The following is a 24,281-nucleotide window of genomic DNA, read 5'->3' as shown; positions in this document are numbered from 1 at the left end:
CTCTATCCCCAAGTCATGGCAGATACAAGGACATGTGAGGCCTTCTCCTTGCCCTTGATGCAAAGTAACATAAAAAATAATTACTATGATGATGCAAATGGAATAAAAGCCCTTCAAGAGCCAAAAAAGAACTGTGAGACAGCCAAGGAGCTTCTAATTCTTGTTAGGGAAGTTGGGGAGGAAAGAATGATTAAGTAAGGCTCCACAAAAGAAAGTGCTTAGAGTGAGACTTGTAAAAGTGGTAGTAGTGCATCTGGCTGATTTTGGAGGAGTGAGGGGACACATTCTCTTGATAGGACACATAAATAAAAGCGGGGAGCCATAAGAGGCTCTATTATGTTGGAGAACAGTCTTTAGTTGAGAGTGGCTAAGAGATTAGGAGCAAGGAGGAGAGCAACGAGGGATGAGCTAGAGTAATTGGCAGGGGCAAGACACAGTGATTGAGAGTTCAGGCCCTAGAGCCGGACTGCATGGGCTCACATCCTATACGACCTTGGGCAAGTTACTTAGGCTCTTTATGCTTCATTTGTTGAATGGGATAAAAATTAAAACTACCCAATTGAGTTACTATGATGATTAAATAAGTTACATGTAAAGTACTTAGAACATGGTAGCAAATAGCAAAATGCCTAATTAGTTGTTACCTATTTATAAAATTAATACATATTTTTCATTACCATCATCGTCATTGTAGGTTTATGCTTCTCAAATGTGAGCAAATTTTACTCCTTTGGGTCCTTGGGAATATATTCCATATATATTCTAAAAGAACTATTTGAGTTTTTAAATTTATACAGACAGAAATCTGGAGAACATGTATAGGGATGGATATTAAGGGCAGGGGATGATGGTGGAAGGAAAATAAAGTTGGATCAGGCTGAGTTTATTGACATGGACTTACTAAACAGAGATTATTTTTATTTATTTACTTTTTGGAGACAGGGTCTTGTTCTGTTGCCCAGGCAACAGATCACAGTTCACTGCAGCCTTGACCTCTTGAGGCTCAATCAATCCTCCCTCTTCAGCCTCCCAAGTAGCTCCCAAACGTGTTACCACGTTTGACTAATTTTTGTATTTTTTGTAGAGACAGGGTTTTTCCGTGTTGCCCAGGCTGGTCACGAACTCCTGCGCTCAAGCGATCCACCCACTTCAGACTCGGAAAGTGTTGGGATTGCAGGCATGAGCCACTGCAGCTGGCCTAAGCAGAGATTTTTGCATTTAATGCTGCAGCTTGGGGAGTTAGAAAGGGCTCTCATAGCTTGTTTAGTTGAATGACTGAAAAAGGAACCAAAAGATGGCTCACAATGAGTTAGTTAGAAATGCTCGATTAATGTAGAGGAAGGGTTTTAGAGGTTCAGAGCAATTATGTTAGAGTGGACTTGCCATTTAAGATCGACTCACCCATCCTGGGAGGGTCCAAAAGACATACGTTTTACCATGACTATGAGAAATGAGTTTGTGAAGGGTACCCTGGCATTCTTAAACAGCTCTGTGATTGCTCTTCCCTCTGGGCTAGACTTTATAGTGGCACCTGCAGTCACTGAATTAGGAAACTTAAATGCAATGGGAGTAATTGGGTCCCAGGGTGGCAGGAACCAAGTGAAGATACTCAACTGCCAAAGGCAAGGTGGGTATGGTTACCATAATGGACAGTAGAATCAAGTAAGTAATAAGAATAGTCTTAGTAGTGCAGACCTATGGTGTTGGCTATCTGATCCTGTGTTCCTAGACATGAATAGATAGGAAGCCTACTGAATTCTAACCTGATCTGTATAAGCAGAAAAGTTCTAGGTTGAGGGAACAAAAGTCTAATCTGCATCATAAAAACAGAATCATGACCTCTCAATCAATTCCCAGACTTGATCTACTTTACAGACTCAGAACTCCTTTAATGAAAGGGAGGTTGGGTCACCTCAAGAAAGGACCCTAGTATACTTCCAAAAATGTATGCTGTTAGTATTTCTCCCAGTCTTCCCCAAAGGGACCTGTGGCCTTTTATCATGGTAATTGTGCACTAGGGAGAAGGGAACAATCAGGGCTTTTGGGGACTACTAGACACTGTCTCTGAACTAACACTAATTCCTGAAGACTCTGAATGTAACTGTGGTCCATCAGTCAGAGTAAGGACTTATGGAGCTCAAGTGATCAATCGAGTTTTGGCTAAGGTCCATCTCACAGTTGGCTCTGTGAGTCCCTGAACATATCCAGTGGTTATTTCCCTGGTTCTAGAATGCATAATTGGAATGATATTCTCAGTAACTGGCAGAATCATTGGTTTCCTGATCTATTGATTGAAGGCTATTATGTTGGGAAAGGCCAAGAAGAAGCCATAGAACTCCCTCCATCTATGAAAGTAGTAAACCGAAAGCAATACTGCATGGAGGAATTGCAGAGATTAGTGTCACCATCAAGGACCTGAAAAACACAGGAATGGTGATTTCCACCACATCTCCATTTAACTCCCATGTTTGACCTGTGAAGAAGACAGATGAAGAAGACGGTGGATTCTTGTGAGCTTAGCCAAGTGACAACTTCAATTGCAACTGCTACACCAGTTGTGGTTTCATTGTTTGAGAAAATTAACATATCCCCTGGTATCTGGAGTGCAGCTACAGATCTGGCAAATGCTTATTTCTCTATGCCTGTTAATAAAGACCAGCAGGAGCAGTTTGCTTTTGGCTGGTAAGGTGAGCAATACACCTTCACTGTCCTAACTTAGGAGTATGTCAGCTCTCTAGCCCTACATTACAATTTAGTTTCCAGGGATCTTGATTGCCTTTTTCTTCCACAAAATAGCAGACTGGTCCATTTTATTGATGATGTGCTGATTGGACCCGGTGAGCAAGAAGTAGCAACTACTCTAGACTTATTGATAAGACATCTTTGTGTCAGAGAGTGGGAAATAAATATGACAAAAATTCAAGGGCCTTCTGCCTCAGTGAAATTTCTAGGGGTCCATGGTATGGGTGGTGATATCCTGTACACAGTGAAGGATGGGTTTTTGCATCTGGCTTCTCCTACAACAAAAAAGAGATACAACACCTGGAGAAATAACCACAGGTGGGCCTCTTTGGATTTTGGAGGTAATCTGTTCCTCCTTTGGGTGTGTTATTCTGGACCACTTACTGGATGACTCAAAAAGCTGCTAGTTTTGAGTGGGACCCAGAACAAGAAAAGGCTCTGCAACAGGTCCAGGCTGCCATGCAAGCTGCTCTGCCATTTGGATCATATCATGCAACAGATCTAATGACATGATAGTGGCAGCCATAGGTACCTAGCTGTTGGTCAAAAATTGTTCTGAGAGGAGGGTGTTTCTGATGAGATTCACTTTTAAACTGGCACACTGAGGAAAGCAGGTTGCTCTCCCTAGTGTGGGTGGGCCTCATCCAATAAGTTGAATGAAACAAAAAGATTGACTCACCCTGGGGTGAGAGAGAATTCCTCCTGCCTGCCTATCTTTGAACTGGAACATTAACTTTTCCCTGCCCTTGGACTCAAAGTGAAACATCAGCTCTTCTGGATCTGATCTCCAGCCTACCAGCCTTTGGACTGGAACTACACTGTTGGCTCTCCTGATTCTCAGGCCTTTGAATTCATTCTAAAATTATACCTTTGGCTCTCCTGGGTCTCCAGCTTGCTGATTAACTTTGTAGATCTTGGGACTTACCAGCCTCCATAATCACATGAGCCAATTGCTTATCATAAATGTATTTATGTATATATACATCCTATTGGTTCTATTTTTATGGACAACCCTGACTAATATAATGGAACAGAGGAACAAACTAATTTGTAAAGTATTTAGAATGTTTAGCTATATCTCCTGTAATTAGGAAGTGACTGATTGGAGATGGAAGATGACAGAAGGGGAAAGGAGGAAAAAAGATGTTCACATTTAGGGACCATTGGCTATACATTTGGTGCTGTTATTTCCTGAACCAGGGAACACTTAGGAAAGAGCATATCTGGAGAAGGGGAAAATGGTGAGTTCTATTTTGGACATGCTGAGTTTAAGGTGCTTACTACTATGCATAGTATAGAATACAGTTTAAGAATCTAAACTTTATTGTCAAACAGACTGTGTTCAAATGTTAGCTTTGCCACTTACCAGCTGTGAGACCTTGGGAGGAGTTGTTTAATCTCTCTAATACTAGCTTTCTTATATATAAAATAGGATCTAATAATTCTCATCTGATGGGCTTGCTGTGAAAAGTGAATGAGGTAATATACATAGCCATATGAACATTGCACCTAGCACAAAATGCATTCCAAAAAATTAATAGATTTTAAAAATAAATATTAAACTAGTTCAACTATTGTGGAAGACAGTGTGGCGATTCCTCAAGGATCTAGAACTAGAAATACCATTTGACCCAGCCATCCAATTACTGGGTATATACCCAAAGGATTATAAATCATGCTGCTATAAAGACACATGCACATGTATGTTTATTGTGGCACTATTCACAATAGCAAAGACTTGGAACCAACCCAGATGTGCATCAATGATAGACTGGATTAAGAAAATGTGGCACATATATACCATGGAATAGTATGCAGCCATAAAAAAGGATGAGTTGATGTCCTTTGTAGGGACATGGATGAAGCTGGAAACCATCATTCTGAGCAAACTATTGCAAGGACAGAAAACCAAACACTGCATGTTCTCACTCATAGGTGGGAATTGAACAATGAGAATACTTGGGCACAGGATGGGGAATATCACACACCGGGGCCTGTTGTGGGGTGGGGGGAGGTGGGAGGGATAGCATTAGAAGAAATACTTAATGTAAATGACGAGTTAATGGGTGCAGCACACCAGCATGACACTTGTATACATATGTAACAAACCTGCACATTGTGCACATGCACCCTAGAACTTATAGTTTGAAAAAAAAGAAATTAAAAAAAAGAGAGAGATAGAAATTTGGGTCTAAAGATTTGGAGAGATGTCTGGGCTCAGATACTTTGTACTTCTCATTAGAACTTCAGGCCCTTCTGTCCTTTTCCATCCCTGCTGCCTATGGTCTGAGTTTAGTAGTAAGGATAATCAGGACAGCGCTTACTTCTGGCTCTTGGCTTTTTTCCTAGCTCTGGCCTTCGATGGCCCAAGGTGGCTAGGTGAGCTAAAAGTGTAAAGGAGGGAAGGGTTCAAAAGTAATAGCCGCCACTGATTTTGCAAGTGGACTTTTGTATAATTTCAATATTTCACTTTATTATTATTTTGCAGAAAAGTTATTACACCACAGACAGTAGAATATCCAGCATTCTTATCCCCAGACCTGAATGTTACTGTTGGGACTCCAGCTGTGCAATCCTCCGACCAGACATCTTCTGTAGTGCGACTTGAAAAACTTCAGCAACAACCCCGGGAAAGGTAAAAAAAAAAAAATTCAAAAGAGCTCAAAATTTTCATCTTAGGTGTTATTTGTATAATACATTAATTTCTCCCTTTGAGACATAGGCTTGCTGTAGGCTCAGAAACTTTCATTGTGGTGCTGTTGTTTCATTGGTTCAGAGATTATTTCTGATTTTTACTTGTCAATTTAGGTATCTTGTTTGAAAAAGTGTTATGCCAAAGAAAGAGGTGAAAACTCCCTTTATTTTTCTGTTTTGAAGCAGAGTCTCACTCTGTCACCCAGTTTGGCCCAGATTGAAGTGTTGGAGTGTAGTGGCACAATTATGCTCACTGCAGCCTGGAACTCCTGGGCTCAAGCAATCTTCCTGCCTCAGCCTCCTGAGAAGCAGGGACTACAGACACATCACACTACCACCACACCTGGCTATTTTTTTTTTTTTGAGATGAGGTCTTGCAATGTTGACCAGTCTGGTCTGGAACCCCTGGCCTCAAGTGATCCTCCAGTCTCAGCCTCCCAAAGTGCTGGGATTACATTGTGCCTAGCTGAGGTGAAAACTCATTTATGAGGGATAAAGCATAATTCTTGCTGTCTCCTCATTTACCAATGTATTTCGGAAGTCTTGTGCCTTTTTTTTTTTTTTTTTCCTGTATTTCTTGTCCTTTTCTTTGCTATGCTTCAGTCTAGGTATTTTCTTCTGACTTATATTCTAGTTCACAAGCTCTTTCTTGTTTCTCTTCTGCCATTAAATCAATTGAATTCTTAATTTCAGTTATTTTATTTCTCAACTATGGAATTTCCCTTCATTTTTATAGTTTCTATTTATCTGCCAAAATCCACAGCCTTGTCTTTTAATTCTTTGAATGTATTTATTATTGTCTTGGTCAGCTCAGGCTGCTATAACAAATACCATAGATTGAATAATTTAAACAACAGACTTTTATTTATTTCAGTTCTGGAGGCTGGGACGTCCAAGATCAAGGTGCCAGCTGATTTGATCCCTGCTGAGGGCCCTCTTGTTGGTTTGCAAATGGCCTTCTGTTTACCATATCCTCACACTGTGGAGGGAGATCATCTCTCTCTTGTCTCTCACCGTAAGAATACAAATCCCATTCATGAGGGCTCTACCCTCATGACCCAATTACCTCCCAAAGGCCCTACCTCCAATTAGTATCACATAAGGGATTAGGATTTCAACATACGAATTTTGGGGTATGTACACTTTCAGTTTATAGCAATCATTGCTATTTTAAAATCTGAATCTGACCATTTCATTATCTGGATCTTCTGGGAGTGTATTTAAATTACTGGGTTTTTCTCTTAGTTTTCACTCAGTTCTTATATTCTCACATGCCTAGTTGTTTTGATTGAGTGCCAGACATTGTATTTGAAAATTTATAGAACTGTTTTGAGGATCTTAATTTTAATTACATATTCCTACAGAGAAGGTATACATTTGTATCTGGCAACTGGCTGGGCTAGGAGCACTAACAATCCCAGATCACTTTAATTCAAGGAAGACTGAAATTGAAATGATTTGAAGCTGGGCTTTAGTTCCTGTGAAGGGGGTTAGTCTCTTTGTGGTTTATTCTTACTCCTAGTGTCAGGACTGGGACTAGTGTGAGGCACATGAGGCAACTAGGTCATAACATTTAAAGAGACAGTCATTATCTTAAAGCCTTTTGGGGTCCCAACTGGGTGTTTACCAGGACTTCTCATCCCAACAAGCCCTGGACTCTGGTTTTTGTTCTGACATCCTTATGTCTCTGCCTCAAAGCTCTTCTCAGCTTTTTAACTTCTTGGCCATTTCAAGGCATAAATGCCTTGAAGGAAAAATGGCACCAAATGATGGGCTCCATGTCTCTGGACTTCCTTTCTGTCTGGAATCTTTGGTATGCAAATCCTTGCTGTCTTTATAACTCAGTGATTCTTTCCAACACAATTTAGACAATGTTTTGTCCAGAATTTATAGTTGTGTGGTGAGATGATTGGTCTGAAATAAACTAGTTCAGAATCACAGTAATCACTTTAAAGATCATAGTATCTTTTCTGAAAGAACTTAGAGTATAATGAGTACAGACATAACAAAGCAAAACAAATAAATTATAAATTAAGAAATAAACTACGAAGGTATCAAAAAGATGGTAGAAAATAAAGGAGGTGACTGATTTTTATAAGAATTGTTAGAGACGGGGTTGGGCGCGGTGGCTCACGCCTGTAATCCCAGTACTTTGGGAGGTCAAGACGGATGGATCACAAGGTCAGGAGATCGAGACCTTCCTAGCTAACATGGTGAAACCCCATCTCTACTAAAAATATAAAAAATTAGCCGGGCGTGGTGGCGCACACCTGTAGTCCCAGCTACTCAGAAGGCTGAGGGAGGAGAATCACTTGAACCCAGGAGGCAGAGGTTTCAGTGAGCAGAAATCATGCCACTGTATTCCAACCTGGGAGACAGTGTGAGACTCCATCTCAAAAAAAAAAAAAAAAAAAAAAAAAAAAATTAGAGAAGATATTTGAGGTAACATTAAAGGAAAGGAGTCAGCATACCAAAGATCCAGGGGTAGAGAATTACTGTATGAATATGTATGAAAGCTCTAAGATAAGAAGAGATTATGCCTAGAAAAAGATGGCAGCCATTGAAATGAAGCAAAAAGCAAGGAGGAAAGCGGCTTAAGACAAGATAGGTGGAGACCAGATTATTCAGAGCCTTAGAGACCATAATTTGAATTTTATTCTAAGAAAAATAGGAAGCCAATGTAGGTGTTTTCTATTATTTTCCTTTTCTTTCTTTCTTTCTTTTTTTTTTTTTTTTTTTTTTTGAGATGGAGTCTCACTCTGTCACCCAGGCTGGAGTGCAGTGGCGTGATCTTGGCTCACTGCAACCTTTGCCTCCTGAGTTCAAGAAATTCTCCTGCCTCAGCTTCCTGAGTAGCTGGGACTACAGGTGTGTGCCACCAAGCCCGGCTAATTTTTTTGTACTTTTAGTAGAGATGGGGTTTCATCATGTTGGTCAGGCTGGTCTCGAACTTCTGACCTCAAATGATCCACCCGCCTTGACCTCCCAAAGTGCTGGGATTACAGGCGTGAGTCACCGTGCCCAGCCTATATTATCTTTTAAATATAATATTTGATCCAAAATAATAATCCATAATGCTAATGTAAATTATGTATAAAATAATATAATGATACCAACCAGTACTCAACCTAACCTAAAATCTAAAACATTATGGATAATTTGTATCTACTTATGGGCTTCTCTCCTATTTCATCCTCCTGCCTATTTCCCAGAAGTTAACTACTTCAATGAGTTTTTATTTTTTGCCTTTTGAAAATTAATTTTTTAAAAAAATCTTATATGTAGGATGCTTAAATAATACATTATTTGATTTTGCTTACATCACCCACTGCTATGTTTCTAAGACTCATCTATGCTGTTTCATGGCATTCCATTTGGTGAATATACTGCAATTTTCATTTGTTTACTAATGATCATTAGGTGTAGTCTCTTTTTATTGCTGCATAACGAATTGTCACAAACTTAGTTGTTTAAAACAGTATCTATTTATTTTCTCACAGTAAGTCAGAAGTCTGGGCAGAGTGTAACTGAATTCACGAGGCTGGCCGGGCGTGGTGTGTCATGCCTCTAATTCCAGCACTTTGGGAGGCCAAGGCAGGCCGATCATGAGGTCAGGTGTTTGAGACCAACCTAGCCAACATGGTGAAAACCTGTCTCTACTAAAAATTCAAAAATTAGCCAGGCGTGGTGGTGGGCACTTGTAATCCCAGCTACTCAGGAGCCTGAGGCAGGAGAATGATTGGAACCTGGAAGGCAGATGTTGCAGTGAGCTGAGATCACGTCACTGCACTCCAGCCTGGGTGACAGAGCAAGACTCCATCTCAAAAAAAAAAAAAAGGAGAGAGATATTTCACAAGGCTGAAATACAGGTGTTGGCCAGTGCATTCTTATTTAGAGGGGTTCTCTTCCAAGTTTGTTCAGATTGTTTGAAGAATTCAGTTTCTTGTGATTATGGGAGCTTCTCTTCTGGAACTCCCATAATGTGATAATTTGTTTCTTTAACCGTGTCCTGTAAGTCCTGTAGCCTTTCTTCACTCTATTCTTTTTCATCTGCCTGTATTATTTCAATAGACCTGCCTTTAAGTTCAGAAATTATTTCTTCTCTGTGGTCTGGTCTCAATTGTACATTTCATTATTTTTTTCCTTTTCTTTTTCTTGCTCTGTTGCCCAGACTCAAGTGTAGTGGCACTATCTCGGCTCACTACAATCTCCACCTCCTGGGTTCAAGCAGTTCTCATGCCTCAGCCTCCGAGTAGCTGGAATTACAGACGTGAGCCACCAAGCCTAATTTTTGTATTTTTAGTAGAGACAGGGTTTCACCTTATTGGCCACCGTGGTCTTGAACTCCTGATCTCAAGTGATCTACTCACTTTGGCCTCCCGAAGTGCTGGGATTACAGGTGTGAGCCACTGTACATGGTCCACAATTTTACATTTTATTTCAGTCATCGAATTCTTCAGCTCTAAGATATCCATTTGGTTCTTTTTATATCTATATATTTGTTGAAATTCTCATTTAAATCATGAATTGTTTCCCTGATTTAATCGTCTATCTGTATTCTCTTATATCTGAGTTTCCTTAAGATCATTATTTTGAATTTTTTTCTGACATTTCATTTATTTCCTTATGATCGGGGTCTGTTAGTGGAGAATTATTGTTTTTATTGAAGGTGATGTTTCCTTGCTTTTTCCTAATTCGTGTGTCCCTACATTGATTTCCGTGTATCTGATGGAAAAGTCACCTCTTTCAATCGTATGTAGTAGATTTCCCAGGGAAATATTTGTATGAATATTGTATGACATCTTGGGATATCAGATTGATGGGGCACATTGGCCCAGTTCTAGGTGGATCCAGTAGTTTAGTCTTCATATAGTTTTTCAGCTATTATCTATAGTAGTGGTATTTGCAAGTTTCTCAGTAGCCTAGGCTGAGAGAGTCTATAGAGATGGTAGTGTGACTTTGTCAGGGATGGTCTCACTGGGCTGTTTCTTAAATGGGTGGCATGCAGTGGCTTGTCTGGCCTGGGAATATTCCTGCCCAGAGCAACTTGTGGGGCTGTTTCTTAGGCCTCAGATGTGGGCACACAGCTCTTCAGCTGGCCTGGAATCCTGTCTGCTAGAGGCAGCCTGTAGGGATATTTCTTGGGCCTGAGATGTAGGTGCACAGCTGCTTTGCTGGCCTGGTGATGTTTTTGCTGGGGGCTGCCCACAGGGCCGTTTCACAGGTCTGGGATTCAGGTGCAAAGCTGCTCAGGGACATGGCCACTGGAGGTAGCTTGAGGAGCTGTTTCTCAGGTCCTGAACATGGGCTCTGGGCTGCTTGCCCAGCCTGGGGATATGCCTGTCAGGGACAGCCTGCAGGATGGTTTCTCTGGCCCTGGAATTTAATCTGTTTTTAGGCCTAATGATGGAACAGCTTATGGATGTAATACCTCTTTGAATGAGATGAATATGAAAATTGATATGTCCATAAGTAGGGCTACTCGAATTATCAACTTCTAGTGGTCATAGATCTCCTAGTTTAAGGTCTGTTGTAGGGATTATATAAGAATCAAACTTCAGGTCTTTGTAGTCTGTATATTTATACCTAAATATCATTGGTAGTCTATGGTTTTTCAAGTTAGAGAAGAGATACTCATTTTACCTATCATGTATAGGATTCATAAAGACAGTAAAGTAATTAGGATTAAAATAATAGTGAGTAAGATAATTAATACTGTTTCTACTTCTTAAGCATCTATTTTGTGTGGGTTATTTTAGTTGTTAGTATTAGCGAAATAACATAAAGGACTAAAGAGCTAATTAAGAAAATGGTTATTACAGTGTGATTGTGTAAGTGTAGTTCTTCTATAATAGATGATGCTGCATCTTGAAAGCCTGACTGGAATAGGTATACCACAAAGATATAAAGAATTTTAACTTGTACATTAACTTTGACAAAGTTATGTAACATTTTTACTAGTATCTTGCTTGTTGAAAAAGTCATAATGGTTATGAGGCTAGCCTGAAACTAGTTATAGGGGGTTTGACTCCTTGCCTTCTTATTTTTAGCTTCTATGTACGTGGGCTTTTTGATTGTATAATATGGTTATGGGTGGCCATGAAATCATTCGAGATTTTTAGATGAAAGTTCCACTACTGAGACTTCCCATTTTGAAGTGAAGCCTTCTCAGATTATGAAAATTATTAATATTACTGTTACTAATTAAATAAATGAGCCTATTGATGAAATGGTGTTTCATGTTGTATATACAGTAGGGCAGTGACCTATAGTGAACCAGAAGTGTAAGGTCTTACACTTTAGTTTCTGAAAAAAATATTTAAAGTTTATTTTGAACTCATAGATTTAAACATTTGATAGGCTGCAATCCATTGCAGGTTTTAATCTTTGTTAAAGTGTGTTGGTCTATTTTATGTGAAATTAATTTGTCTGAATTTTTTGCAGGAGAATTGGCTTGGAAAACTCTTCTAGCTTCACAGATTCACACCTCTGATGTTTTCATTTGGGGTGTGTGTGTGTGTGTGTGTGTGTGTGTGTGTGTGTGTGTGTAGTATAATGGAATGCTTTTTAAGATTTCCTGGGGTCCTGTTCCGGAAGAGATACTTGGCTGGTCAGTTTTGAGCGTTCATAGTGGTTAGGCTGCTCCAGGCCCTTTAGATCTTACCATGAATCCCGAAATGAGAAAAACCCTCCCAGTTTCAACTGCTATTCTCAAATTGTCTCTGCACACTACCAGATTTTTGCACTAAAACTATATTTTATTTATAATGTTCACATCTATATTCATGAATGAGATTAGACTGTAATTTTTCTTTTTCATAATGTCTTTGTCAGGTTTTATTGTCAAGGCCGTTATGTCCTCATGAAATGAATTGGGAAACATTCTCTGTCTTCCATTTAATCCTTGTTAATTATATCTTTTAAGTTATTCAAGCTTTTTGAAGTTTCTTGGATTAGAAGATACATCCTTTTTTTCACCTGCTTTATTGTGGAAGATATTGTATATGTATTGAATAATTATATATATATAATATATATAGTGTTATGGACTGAATGTGTGTCCCCTCAAATTCATATGTTAAAATCCTAATCCCCAGTGTGATGTTATTTGGAGGCATTGCCTTTGGAAGATAATTAGGGTTAGATTAGGTCATGAGGGTAGGACTGTTATAATGGTGAGATTAATGCCCTTATAAAAAGAGAAAGAGACACAAGATCCATCTCTTTCCACCATGTGAGGATATAAGAAGGCCATCTGCAAACAAGGAAGACTACTCTCACCAGACGCTGGATCTGCCAGCACCTTGATCTTGGACTTCCTGACCTCTAGAACTGTGAGAAATAAATGTCTATTATTTGGGGGAGGGATAGCATTAGGAGAAATACCTAATGTCAATGATGGCTTGATGGGTGCAGCAAACCAACGTCACACATGTATACCTATGTATCAAACCTGCACATTGTGCACAAGTACCCTAGAACTTAAAGTATGTTTTTAAAAAGTCTATTGTTTAAGTCACTCAGTCTGTTGTATTCTGTTATAGCAGCTCAAACTGACTAAGACTTGTGGTTTAAATACTAAGACTAATATATATTGAATAATTTCTATAACATGTATATATATATAGCCTAAATAATGATAATAAGCCCATTGTGTACATATTTATAATTCAGGTTAATAAATACACCACGAGTAATATCAGAAATATGTTTTGTGTACCCTTCTGAGATTACATCCCTCTCCTTAACTGTCCCCAGGTAACTAGTACCTTGATTTTTGTTGTAATCATTCCCTTTCCTTTGACTGTATCCCTAGACAATATATTGTTGGTTTGTCTCTTTTAGAACATTTTATAAATGGATCACATTGCATGTATTCTTCTGTGAATCATACCATATATATTCTTCTGTCACTTGCTTTTTTCATTCATAACTGATTTCTTTAGGCTGGAAAAGATGAAAAAAGAATATAGAAATCTGAATACATGGATAGACAAAGCTAACTATTTAGAAAGTATTCTAATGCCAAAATTGGAACATAAGGATTCTAAGGTAATTGACATAATACATTCTCCTATATGTAGCTTTTAATACTTTTTATTAAGAATGGGATTATGATAATTAAAAGTGATGATCAATTTTTTTGTCTTTGATATAATAAAATACTTTTCATGGTTCAGGTACTTACCTGTTTTGATAATGTGCCATTCAATGAATATTTATTGATAATTTGTAAGGTTTAATAGTTATTGATAATTTATAAGGATATAATTCATATACCATACAAATGACCCATTTATAGAACTCAGTGACCTTTAGTATATTCACTGAGTTGTGTATCCATCACCACAGTGAATTTTAGAACATTTTTATCACCTACAAAAGCAACCCCATACCCTTTAGCCAATACCTCCCAATTTTTCCACCCCCTCCACTAGCCCTAGGCAGCAATTAGTCAACTTTCTAACTCTATAGCTTTAGCCTATTCTAGACATTTCATATAAATGGAATCATACGATATGTTGTCCTTTGTGATTTGCCTCTTTTGCCTGCCATATTTTTAAGTTTCACCTCTGTTGTAGCATGTACCAGTACTTCACTTTTTTCTCTCTCCAGATAACATTCCATTATTTGGATATACCACATTTTGTTTATGCATTCATCAGCTGATGGGCATTTAGGTTGTTTCTATTTAAAAGCTATTATGAATAATGCTGCTATGAACATTTATGTGCAAGTTTATGTGTGAACAAATGTTTTCAATTCTCTTGGGTATATATAAAGGAGTGGAAGCTGGATTGTGTAATACTGCCCTGTTTAGATTTATGAGGAGCTTCCAAACTGTTTTCCACTGCAGCTGCATCATCGCACATTCCAACCAGCAATGTATGAAGGATCAAAATCTTCATCTACCCTTTTTAACTTTAAAAAATTATTATTATATCCATCCTAGTGGGTTTGCAGTGGTATCTCATTGTGGGTTTGATTTGCATTTCTCTAATGACTAATGATGTGAACATCTTTTCATGTGTTTACTGGACATTTGTATATCTTCCTCGAATAAAATTTATTCAAATCCTTTGCCAGTTTTAAAATTGAGTTATTTTTCTTTTTATTGTTAAGTTGTAAGAGTTCTTTGTATTTTCTGGACATTAAACCCTTATCAGAAATGTGAGTAAGGTTTAATATTTAGAAATACACTCTCACCTATACTTGTTGACTTGGAAATAAAGGATTCATGGCTCTCTCAATGGATGGATAAAACATTGACTATGATCACAGTCTAAAATGGTAGTTACAACATATTGATATTTTCATGGTTTTTAATGCCTCTGTGATAAATGGGCAGAGTTGTGCTGCTGTTGGATAAACTGATTAGTATTTACCAATACACTATTCATATTTTGGAGACACTTTGGAGGACTTTTTATTAAAGGGACTAAGAGCTTAGGGTTCTTATTAAAAGATCAGTATTTTTTAAGTGCCCACTGATCACTTTACCTTATAATTCTCCTTGGAATTTTGTAAAGAGACACATCACTTTTAAGTTATAGGCCAAAATATATTCTAATAAAAAAAGTAATCTATTTCCTAGGGGTATCTTCTCATACCCCCTGAAGTTACAATATTATGTAATTTATCTTGTAGTATTTATCTCCTACATCCATCATTCAAATACTCCATCCATTCTTGGATACCCTTTCTTTGGAACATCAACTCCTAGTCAGAGTATGCGGCTCCTTAAAATACTGCTGTTTGAATTGCTTTTCTCACAAACCCATCTCCTTCTTGTCTTCTGTAAATTTGGGTGTGGAGGAAGGTGTATTGTATTAAAAGTGGTTATGAAGGCAGAGGAAAATGTTTTAGTTCTTCAAATATTTTCCCCAATATATTTTCTTTTTTCTTTTCTTTTCTTTTCTTTTTTTTTGCTTCTAGGAAACTAATGTGGATGAGGCATCTGAAAACCCGAAAAGTAATCAATCTGAAGAGAAGCTTGAAAATGTTGCAGGAGTAGGTAAGAAACTAATTTGATTTTTTTATTATTAAGATAATTGAAATCAAAGTGATTATATCACAAAAAGACAATTAGTAATTTGCTTTAAGTAGATTTCTTTTTTGTTAGGAAATAAATATGCATTTCACTGTAGTTTCGGCATATGGTAGGTGTGATAATTTTAAAGAAAAGTGTTAGACCCTATTAAGAATATTAAAAAGTTTTAAGGCCCAGCACAGTGGCTCACACCTGTAATCCCAGCACTTTGGGAGGCTGAGGTGGGTGGATCATGAGGTCAGGAGTTCAAGACCAGCCTGGCCAAGATGGTGAAACCCTGTCTCTACTGAAAATACAAAAAATTAGCCAGGCGTAGTGGCAGGTGCCTGTGATCCCAGCTGCTTGGGAGGCTGAGGCAGGAGAATCACTTGAACTCGGAGGGCGGAGGTTGCAGTAAGCCGAGATCTCATCATGGCACTCCAGCCTGGGCAACAGAGTGAGAGTCCATCTCAAAAAAAAAAAAAAAAAAAAAGTTTAAATGCTGCTTTATTTTTAAATATTATTATTATTATTATTGTTATTATCATCTGAGACGGGGTCTAGTTCTACCACTCAGCCTGGAGTACAGTCGCACAACCACAGCTCACTGTAGCCTTAATCTCCCGGGTTCAACCCAGTCTTTCCACCTTAGCCTCCCAAGTAGCTGACACTACAGGCACATGCCACTATGCCTAGCTAATTTTTGTATTTTTTTTGTAGAGACAGGATTTTGCCATATTGCCCAGACTGGTCTCAAACTCCTGAGCTCAAGCAATCTTCCTGCCTTGAATTCCCAAAGTGCTGGGATTACATGCGTAAGCCACCACGCTTGGCCAATGCTCTTTTACTTTTTTAAGAATGAGAAAAAAGTTAAAATATTAACTATGACCTGTGAAAAGGCATTTTTATTAGACATTGTGAACAATAGAGCTATTGGTCTCTTTTATGTAGAGGAGTGTGTTTATGCAGAGGAGTGTGTGTGTGTGTGTGTGAAAAAGTGTGGCAGAGGAAGAAGGAGAGGAAATTAGATTAGCGTTACATTTGAGAATTTATCGTAAAGTATCAGTAAGAGATTTAATAAATGGACTGTTGATGCAGTCTTTTAAAAATCTCTTAAATTCACTAAGAAAGCAAGTTAAAGTATAGTACTACACTTTAAAATACATAATAATATAATGTAAAGTCTTGGATTCTGCAGGCATGGAATGGAATAATGACTTACTGTTTTAAGACTTTTGTCACACATTAATCGTCTCTTTCCTCTCCACTTCTAATTCTCTGGCTGTATCAGGCTTTTGAAAGATTCATTTCCTAACTTCTAGGAATCTACCAGCCTAGCAGAGATACTACCTCTTTAGCTAACTCTTTACCTGAAACATTCAAGTTTTAGATATAGAATAATCATAGTTCCTCTCTTTAATATCACTGGAAGAATGGAGGGTAACTTTTTCAATCACTGGTAGTAGCTATCTTTTTTTCTTTTACTTTTTTTCCCACTTACTCAAAGATTGGTTGCGTATATATTTACAATGGTTATATCCTTTTGATGTATTGATCCTTTATCATCATACAATGCCATTTTTGCATCTTTTTACAGTTTTTGACTTGAAGTCTATTTTTTATGTGAATATGGCCACTCCTGCTCTTTTTTGGTTTCCATTTTCGTGGAATATCTTTTTCCATTCCTTCACTTTCAGCCTATGTGTGTCCTTAAACCCAAAGTTAGTCTCCTCTATATAAAATACACTGGGTCTTGTTTTTATATCTATTCTGTTACTCTGTGTCTTTCAACTGGGGAGTTTAATCCATTTACATTTAAAGCATTATTGAATTATTAAGGACTTACTATTGCCATTTTTTACATTGTTTCTGTCTGTCTTGTAATACTTTTGCCTATCTTTTTCTGTCATGCTATCTTTCCTTGTGTTTCATTGATGTTTTTGTATTGATATGCTTTGGTTCCTTTCTCTTTGCTTCTCGTGTGTCATCTTTTATTCTCAATAAATATAGATTCAAAACTACTCAACAAAATACTAACAGACTGAATTCAACAGCATATTAAAAGGAGCAAATGGAATTTAACTCCAGGATGCAAGGATGTTTCATCATACAGAAATCAATTAATGTGATACACTACATCAACCGTATGTAGGATTAAAAACCACATGATTATTTCAACAGATGTGAAAAAGTATTTGACAAACTTCAACAGCCTTTTAGGATAAACACCTTCAAAAAACTAGATATAGTAATAAAGTAGCTCAATATATTAATAAGAAAGGCTATAAATGAAAAGCCTGTAGCAAATACCATACTCAACAGTGAAAAACTGAACACTTTTCTTCTAAGATCAGAAACAGCTCAAGGATGTTCATTCTGCCCCTTCTGTTAAACATGGTACTAGAAATCCTAGTCAGAGCAATCAGGCAAGAAAAAAAATAGAAAGTATCCAAATCAGAAAGGAAGAAGTAAAATTATCTTTGCAGATGGCAGGATCTTACATACAGAAAATTCTGTAGACTCCATACAAAAAGACCTGTTAGAACCAATAAATGAATTCAGTAAAGTTGCAGGAGATAAAACCAACACAGAAAAATCAGTTGTGTTTCTATACACTAACAATGAATTACCCAAAAAAGAAATCAAGAAAATAATTCCAGTTTACAATAGCGTCAGAAAGAATAAAATAATTAGGAATAAACTTTTCAAAGGAGGTGAAAGACCTTGCACACTGAAAACTAAAAAACATTGATAATGAAAAAGAAAATAAAGGGAAAGATATCCTGTTTTCTTGAGTTTGAAGATTTAATACTGTGAAAATGTTCATACTACCCAAAGCAGTCTACAGATTCAGTGCAATCTCTATCAAAATTCTAATGGTGTTTTTCACAGAAGTAGAAAAAGCAATCCCAAAATTTATGTGGAACCACAGAAGACTCTGGATAGTCAAAATAATCTTGAGAAAGAAGAACAAGGCTGGAGGTATCACACATTCTGATTTCAAAATATATTACAAAAATATAGTAATTAAAATAGCATGGACTGGCATAAAGATAGACATATAGACCAACAGAATAGCAGAGGGAGCCTAGAAATAAACCCATGTAAATGTGATGAACTGATCTTTGAGAAGTGTGCCAAGAATATACAATAAGGAAAGAATAGTCTTTTCAGCAAATGGTGTTGGGAAAATTGGATATTCAAATGCAAAAGAATTGAAATTAGACTTTTGCTTAACACCATAAACAAAAATCAGCTCTCAATGGATTAATGACTTAAATGTAAGACTGGAAACTGTAAAACTCCTAGAAGAAAACATAGGGGAAAATCTCATTGACACTGGTGTTGGCAATAATTTGTTGGATAAGACACCAAAGGCACAGGCAACAAAAGCAAAAACAGACAGTGGGGCTATATCAAATTAAAAAGCTTCTACACAGGAAAGGAAACAACAGAGTGAAGAAGAAACCTACAGAATGAGGGAATATATTTGCAAACCATGTATTTCATAAAGGGCTAATATTCCAAAACATATAAGGAACTTTTTCAACTTAATAGCAAACAAATTTTTAAAAAGTGGACTGAGCACTTGAATACATATTTATCCAAAGAAGACATTACAAATGTCCAACGGGTGTACGAAAAGGTGCTCATCATCATTAATCATCAGGGAAATACAAATCAAAATCATAATGAGATATGACACCTGTTAGGATGGCTATTACTGAAAAGTCAAGAAGTCAACAAGTATTGGCAAGGATGTGAAGAAATTCGAACCCTAGTACACTGTTGGGGGAAATGTAAAATGATGCAACTGCTTTTGAAAACAGCGTGGAGGTTACTCAAAAAAATGACAAATAGATAAATCATATGATCCTGCCATTTCACTTCTGGGTGTCTATCCAAAAGAATTGAAATCAGTATCTCAAAGCAGTATTTGCACTCCTATGTTTATTGCCATGTTACTTACTATAGTCAAGATGTAGAAACAACCTAAATGTCATAGATGAATGGATAAAGAAAATGTGGTATACACACATAATTCAGAGACATTGCAGGTTCAGTTCTAGACCACCACAATAAAGCAAGTCATATGATTTTTTTTTTGTTTCCTAGGGCATATAAACACTACATTTACACTATACTATTGTCTATTAAATAAAGTGTGCAATAGCATTATATAAAAAAATCAATGTACATGACTTAATTTAAAAATGCTTAATTGCTGGCTGGGCACAGTGGCTCATGCATATAATACCAGCACTCTGGGAGGCCAAGGCAGGAGGATTGCTTGAACCCAAGACTTCAAGGGTGGGGTGCATCAGGTAGGATCATGCCACTACACTTCAGCCTGGGTGGCAGAGCAAGACCCTATCTCAAAAAATAGAGAGAGAGGCCAGGCGCTGTGGCTCAAGCTTGTAATCCCAGCACTTTGGGAGACCGAGGCGGGCAGATCACCTGAGGTCAGGAGTTCAAGACCAGCCTGGCCAACATAGTGAGACCCTATCTCTACTAAAAATACAAAAATTAGCCGGGCGTGGTGGCTCACGCCTGTTGTCCCAGCTACTTAGGAGGCTGCTGAGACATGAGAATCTCTTGAACCCGGGGGGTGGAGGTTGCAATCAGCTGAGATCATGCCACTGCATCCAGCCTGGGCAACACAGTGAGATGAGACTCCGTCTCATATATATATATACACACACACACACACACACACACACACATATATATACACACACATATATATACACATATATGAGGTTGTTTGGGTTTTCTTATAAATTATACACACACACACACACACACACATATATATATACATGAGATCATCTGAGCCTTCAGTGAGTTGCAATATTTTTGCTGCTGGAGGGTCTTGCCTTGATCTTAATGGCTGGGACTGATCAAGGTGGTAGTTGCTGAAGGTTGGGGTGGCTGTGGCAATTTTAAAAAATAAGACAACAATGAATTTTGCTGCATCAGTTGGCTCTTCCTTTCATGAAGGATTTCTCTGTAGTATGCGATGCTGTTTGATAGCATTTTACCCACAGTAGAACTTCGTTCAAAATTGGAGTCAGTCCCCTTAAACCCTGCTACTGCTTTGTCAACTAAGTTTATATAGAATTCTAAATCCTTTGTTGTCATTTTAGCAGTGTTCACAGCATCTTCGGCAGTAGATTCCATCTCAAGAAACCACTTTCTTTGCTCATCCATAAGAAGCAATTCCTCATCCATTCAAGTTTTATAATGAGATTGTAGCAATTTACTCACATCTTCAGGCTTCACTTCTAATTATAGCTCTCTTGCTATTTTCATCACATCTGCAGTTACTTTCTCTGCTGAAGTTTCACTGAACATCTTAAAGTCGTCCATGAGGGTCGTAATCAACTTCTTCCAAATTCCTGTTGATATTTTGAGCTCCTCTCCTGAAGCACAAATGCTCTTAATGGCATCTAGAATGGTGAATCCTTTGCAGAAGGTTTTCGATTTACTTTGCCAAGATCCCTCAGAGGAATTATGTAAGGCAGCTAAAGCCTTATAAAATGTATTTCTGAAATAAGAGGACTTGGAAGTTGAAATTACTCCTTGATCTGTGAGCTGCAGAATGGATCTGTGTTAGCAGGCATGAAAACAACATTAATGTCCTCAGACATTTCCATCAGAGCTCTTGGATGACCAGGTGCATTGTCACTGAGCAGTAATATTTTGAAAGGTATCTTTTTTTCTGAATAGTAAGTCTCAACAGCGAGCTTAAAATATTCAGTAAACCATGCTGCAAACAGATCTGCTGTCATCCATGCTTTGTTGTTCCATTTATAGAGCACAGGCAGAGTAGACTTGACATAAATGTTAAGGGCCCTAGGATTTTTAGAATGGTAAATGAGCATTGGCTTCAATTTAAAGTCAGCAGCTGCATTAGCCTCTAACAAGAGAGTTGGCCTATCCTTTGAAGCGTTGAAGTCAGGCATTGAGTTCTCCTCTCTAGCTATGAAAGTCCTAGGTGACATCTTCTTCCAGTATAAGGCTATTTCATCTACAATAAAAACCTATTTGGGTGTAGCCACTTTCATCAGTTATCTTAGCTAGATCTTCTGGGTAACTTGCTGCAGCTTCTACATCAGCACTTGGCTGCTTTACCTTGCACTTTTGTGTTACAAAGATACTGTCTTTCCTTAAACCTCATGAACCAACCTTTGCTATCTTCAAGGTTTTCTTCTGCAGCCACCTCACCTCTCTCAGCTTGCATTGGATTGAAGAGAGTTAGGGGCTTTCTTTGGATTAGGCTTTGGCTTAAGGGACTGTTTGTGGCTGGTTTAATCTATCCAGACCATTAAAATTTTCTCCATATCTGCAATAAGCTGTTTTGCTTTCTTATCATTTGTGTATGGAATAGCACTTCTAGTTTCCTTCAAGAATTTTTTCCTTTGCATTCACAGCTGGGCTGTTTGGTGCAAGAGGCCTAGCTTTTGGCCTGTCTCAGCTTTCAACATGCCTTCCTCAGTAAGCTTAATCATTTCTAGCTTTTGATTTAAAGTGAGGGATGTGCAAATCTTCTTTCACTTGAATACTCAGATCCATTTTGGGGTTATTAATGGCCTACTTTCAATATTGTTGTGTCTCAGGGAATAGAGAGGCCAAGGATAGGAAGAAAGATGGGGGAACAGCCAGTCAGTGGCATAGTTAGAACACACACAACATTTATAAATTAAGTTTGCCATCTTACAAAAGTCTAATATCCAGCATTTATAAGGAACTTAAACAAATTTACAAAAAAAAAAAAAAAAACCTCGTTAAACAGTGGGCAAAGGACATGAACAGACACTTTTCAAGAGAAGACACACATGTGGCCAACAGGTATATGAAAAAATGCTCAACATCACTGATCATTAGAGAAATGCTAATCAAAACCATAATGAGATACCATCTCACACCAGTCAGAATAGCTATTATTAAAAAGTCAAAAAATAACAGATGCCAGCAAGGTTGTAGAGAAAAAGGAATGCTTATACACTGTTGGTGGGAGTGTAAATTAGTTCAACTACTGTGGAAGACAGGGTGGTGATTCCTCAAAGACCTAAAGACAGAAATGCCATTTGACCCAGCAATCTCATTACTGGGTATATACCCAAAGGAATCTAAATCATTCTTTTATAAGGACACATGCCCGGGTATGTTCATTGCAGTACCATTCACAATAGCAAAGATATGGAATCAAGCTAAATGCCCGTCAATGGTAGACTGGATAAAGAAAATGTAGTACATATACACCATAGAATACTATGCAGCCATAAAAAGAATGAGATCATGTCCTTTCCAGGAGCATAGATGGAACTGGAGACCATTATCCTTAGCAAACAAATGCAGGAACAGAAAACTAAATACCACATGGTCTCACTTATAAGTGGTAGCTAAATGATGAGAGCACATGGACACATGGAGGGGAACAACACACACTAGGGCCTATCAGAGAGTGGAGGGTAGGAGGAGGCAGATGATCAGGAAAAATAATGGATACTAGGCTTAATACCTGGTGATGAAATAATCTGTACAACAAACCCCCATGACAAAAGTTTACCTATGTAACAAACCTGCACATGTACAATTGAATTTAAAAGTTGAATTTTTTAAAAAAAGTTTGCTATCTTAGATGGGTGTGGTTTGTGGTGCCCCTCAACAATTACAATAGTAACATCAAAGATCACTGGTCATAGAGTACCATAAAAGATATTATAATAATGAAAAAGTTTGAAATATTTTGAGGATTACCAAAATGTGATGCAGAGACACAAAGTGAACACATACTTTTGGAAACATGGCACCAATAGTCTTGCTCAATGCAAGGTTGCCACAGACCTTCAATTTGTACAAAACACCATATCTGAGAAGTGCAATAAAAAGAGATATGCCTGTTCAACATACAATGGGATATCATTCAGCATTTAAAAAGAAGGAAATCCTGCCATATGTGACAACGTGGATGGACCTGGAGGACATTATACTAAGTGAAATAAGCCAGTCACAGAAAGACAAATATTGCATGATGCCACGTGTGTGAGGTATACGGAATAGTCAGAGTAGAATGCTGGTTGCCTGAGGCTAGGGGGAGGGGCAAATAGGGAATTGCTTTTCAACAAATATAAAGTTTAAGTTTTGCAAGATGATGAAGTTCTAGAGATCTGCTTTACAACATTGTGCTGATAGTTAACATTATTGTGCTTTTTACCTAGAAAATTTGTTAAGAGGATAGGTCTCATGTGAATTGTTCTTACCACAATTAAAAGAAAAGAAAAAAAAAGAGCTGAACAAAGTCATGTAGTCGTGACCATAGCAAATTTTTTTGCTAGAATTCTGCCTCAGTTATTTATTTTCTTTTTGTCCCTTTTAGGTTTTCCCTTTTTACATGCTAAATATGTATTCCTTATATTTCTAGGAAAATTTTACAAGTATTTCAACCAGCCTTCTTTGAATGGTCCTATTTTGTCTAATTTCATACACCCTTATTCTAGTCTCTTCTTCCAATCCTGGTCCCATCACTTATCATCTGGAATTTATTTCCTCTCAACTTTAAAAAAATATAGCATGTACCTGTGTTTGTGTCTTGTATTTACGCATCTGAAATGTTATCATTTACCACTCCCCCATCTTCCCAGAGATTCATCAGCTTGTTTATAGTAAGTAGTGTTTATGTTTGGATAGCTGCTTTGATTTAAGTTGCTCTTTGTTTTTAGTGAGAAAAAAATGTAATAGTATTTTATCAATGTGCATACATATGTTTATTGTTTTTACGTAAAATAAAATACCCCCATTAATTTTTAAG

General features: G+C 37.7%; 1 protein-coding gene across 6 annotated transcripts in view; it reads left to right on the top strand.

Annotated features, from left to right (window-relative positions):
- The window catches only part of LOC103217647 (C2 calcium dependent domain containing 6), a 73,925-nt gene that overhangs the window by 47,908 nt on the left and 1,736 nt on the right, over positions 1-24,281 (top strand). For 5 of the 6 annotated variants that reach the window (XM_038001744.2, XM_038001743.2, XM_038001746.2 and 2 more), the window contains exons 9-11: positions 5,231-5,377; positions 13,383-13,488; positions 15,373-15,451. In XM_038001744.2, the coding sequence (XP_037857672.1) occupies positions 5,231-5,377; positions 13,383-13,488; positions 15,373-15,451 (332 nt within the window). Of the gene's footprint in view, positions 1-5,230; positions 5,378-13,382; positions 13,489-15,372; positions 15,452-18,358; positions 24,275-24,281 lie in introns of those variants that run through there. The other variant, XM_073019932.1, reaches the window with a different exon arrangement.

The sequence above is a fragment of the Chlorocebus sabaeus genome, chromosome 10, assembly GCF_047675955.1.
Source record: "Chlorocebus sabaeus isolate Y175 chromosome 10, mChlSab1.0.hap1, whole genome shotgun sequence".
In the NCBI taxonomy this organism is placed as follows: domain Eukaryota; kingdom Metazoa; phylum Chordata; class Mammalia; order Primates; family Cercopithecidae; genus Chlorocebus; species Chlorocebus sabaeus.
This window is presented reverse-complemented; position numbering and strand designations above follow the sequence as displayed.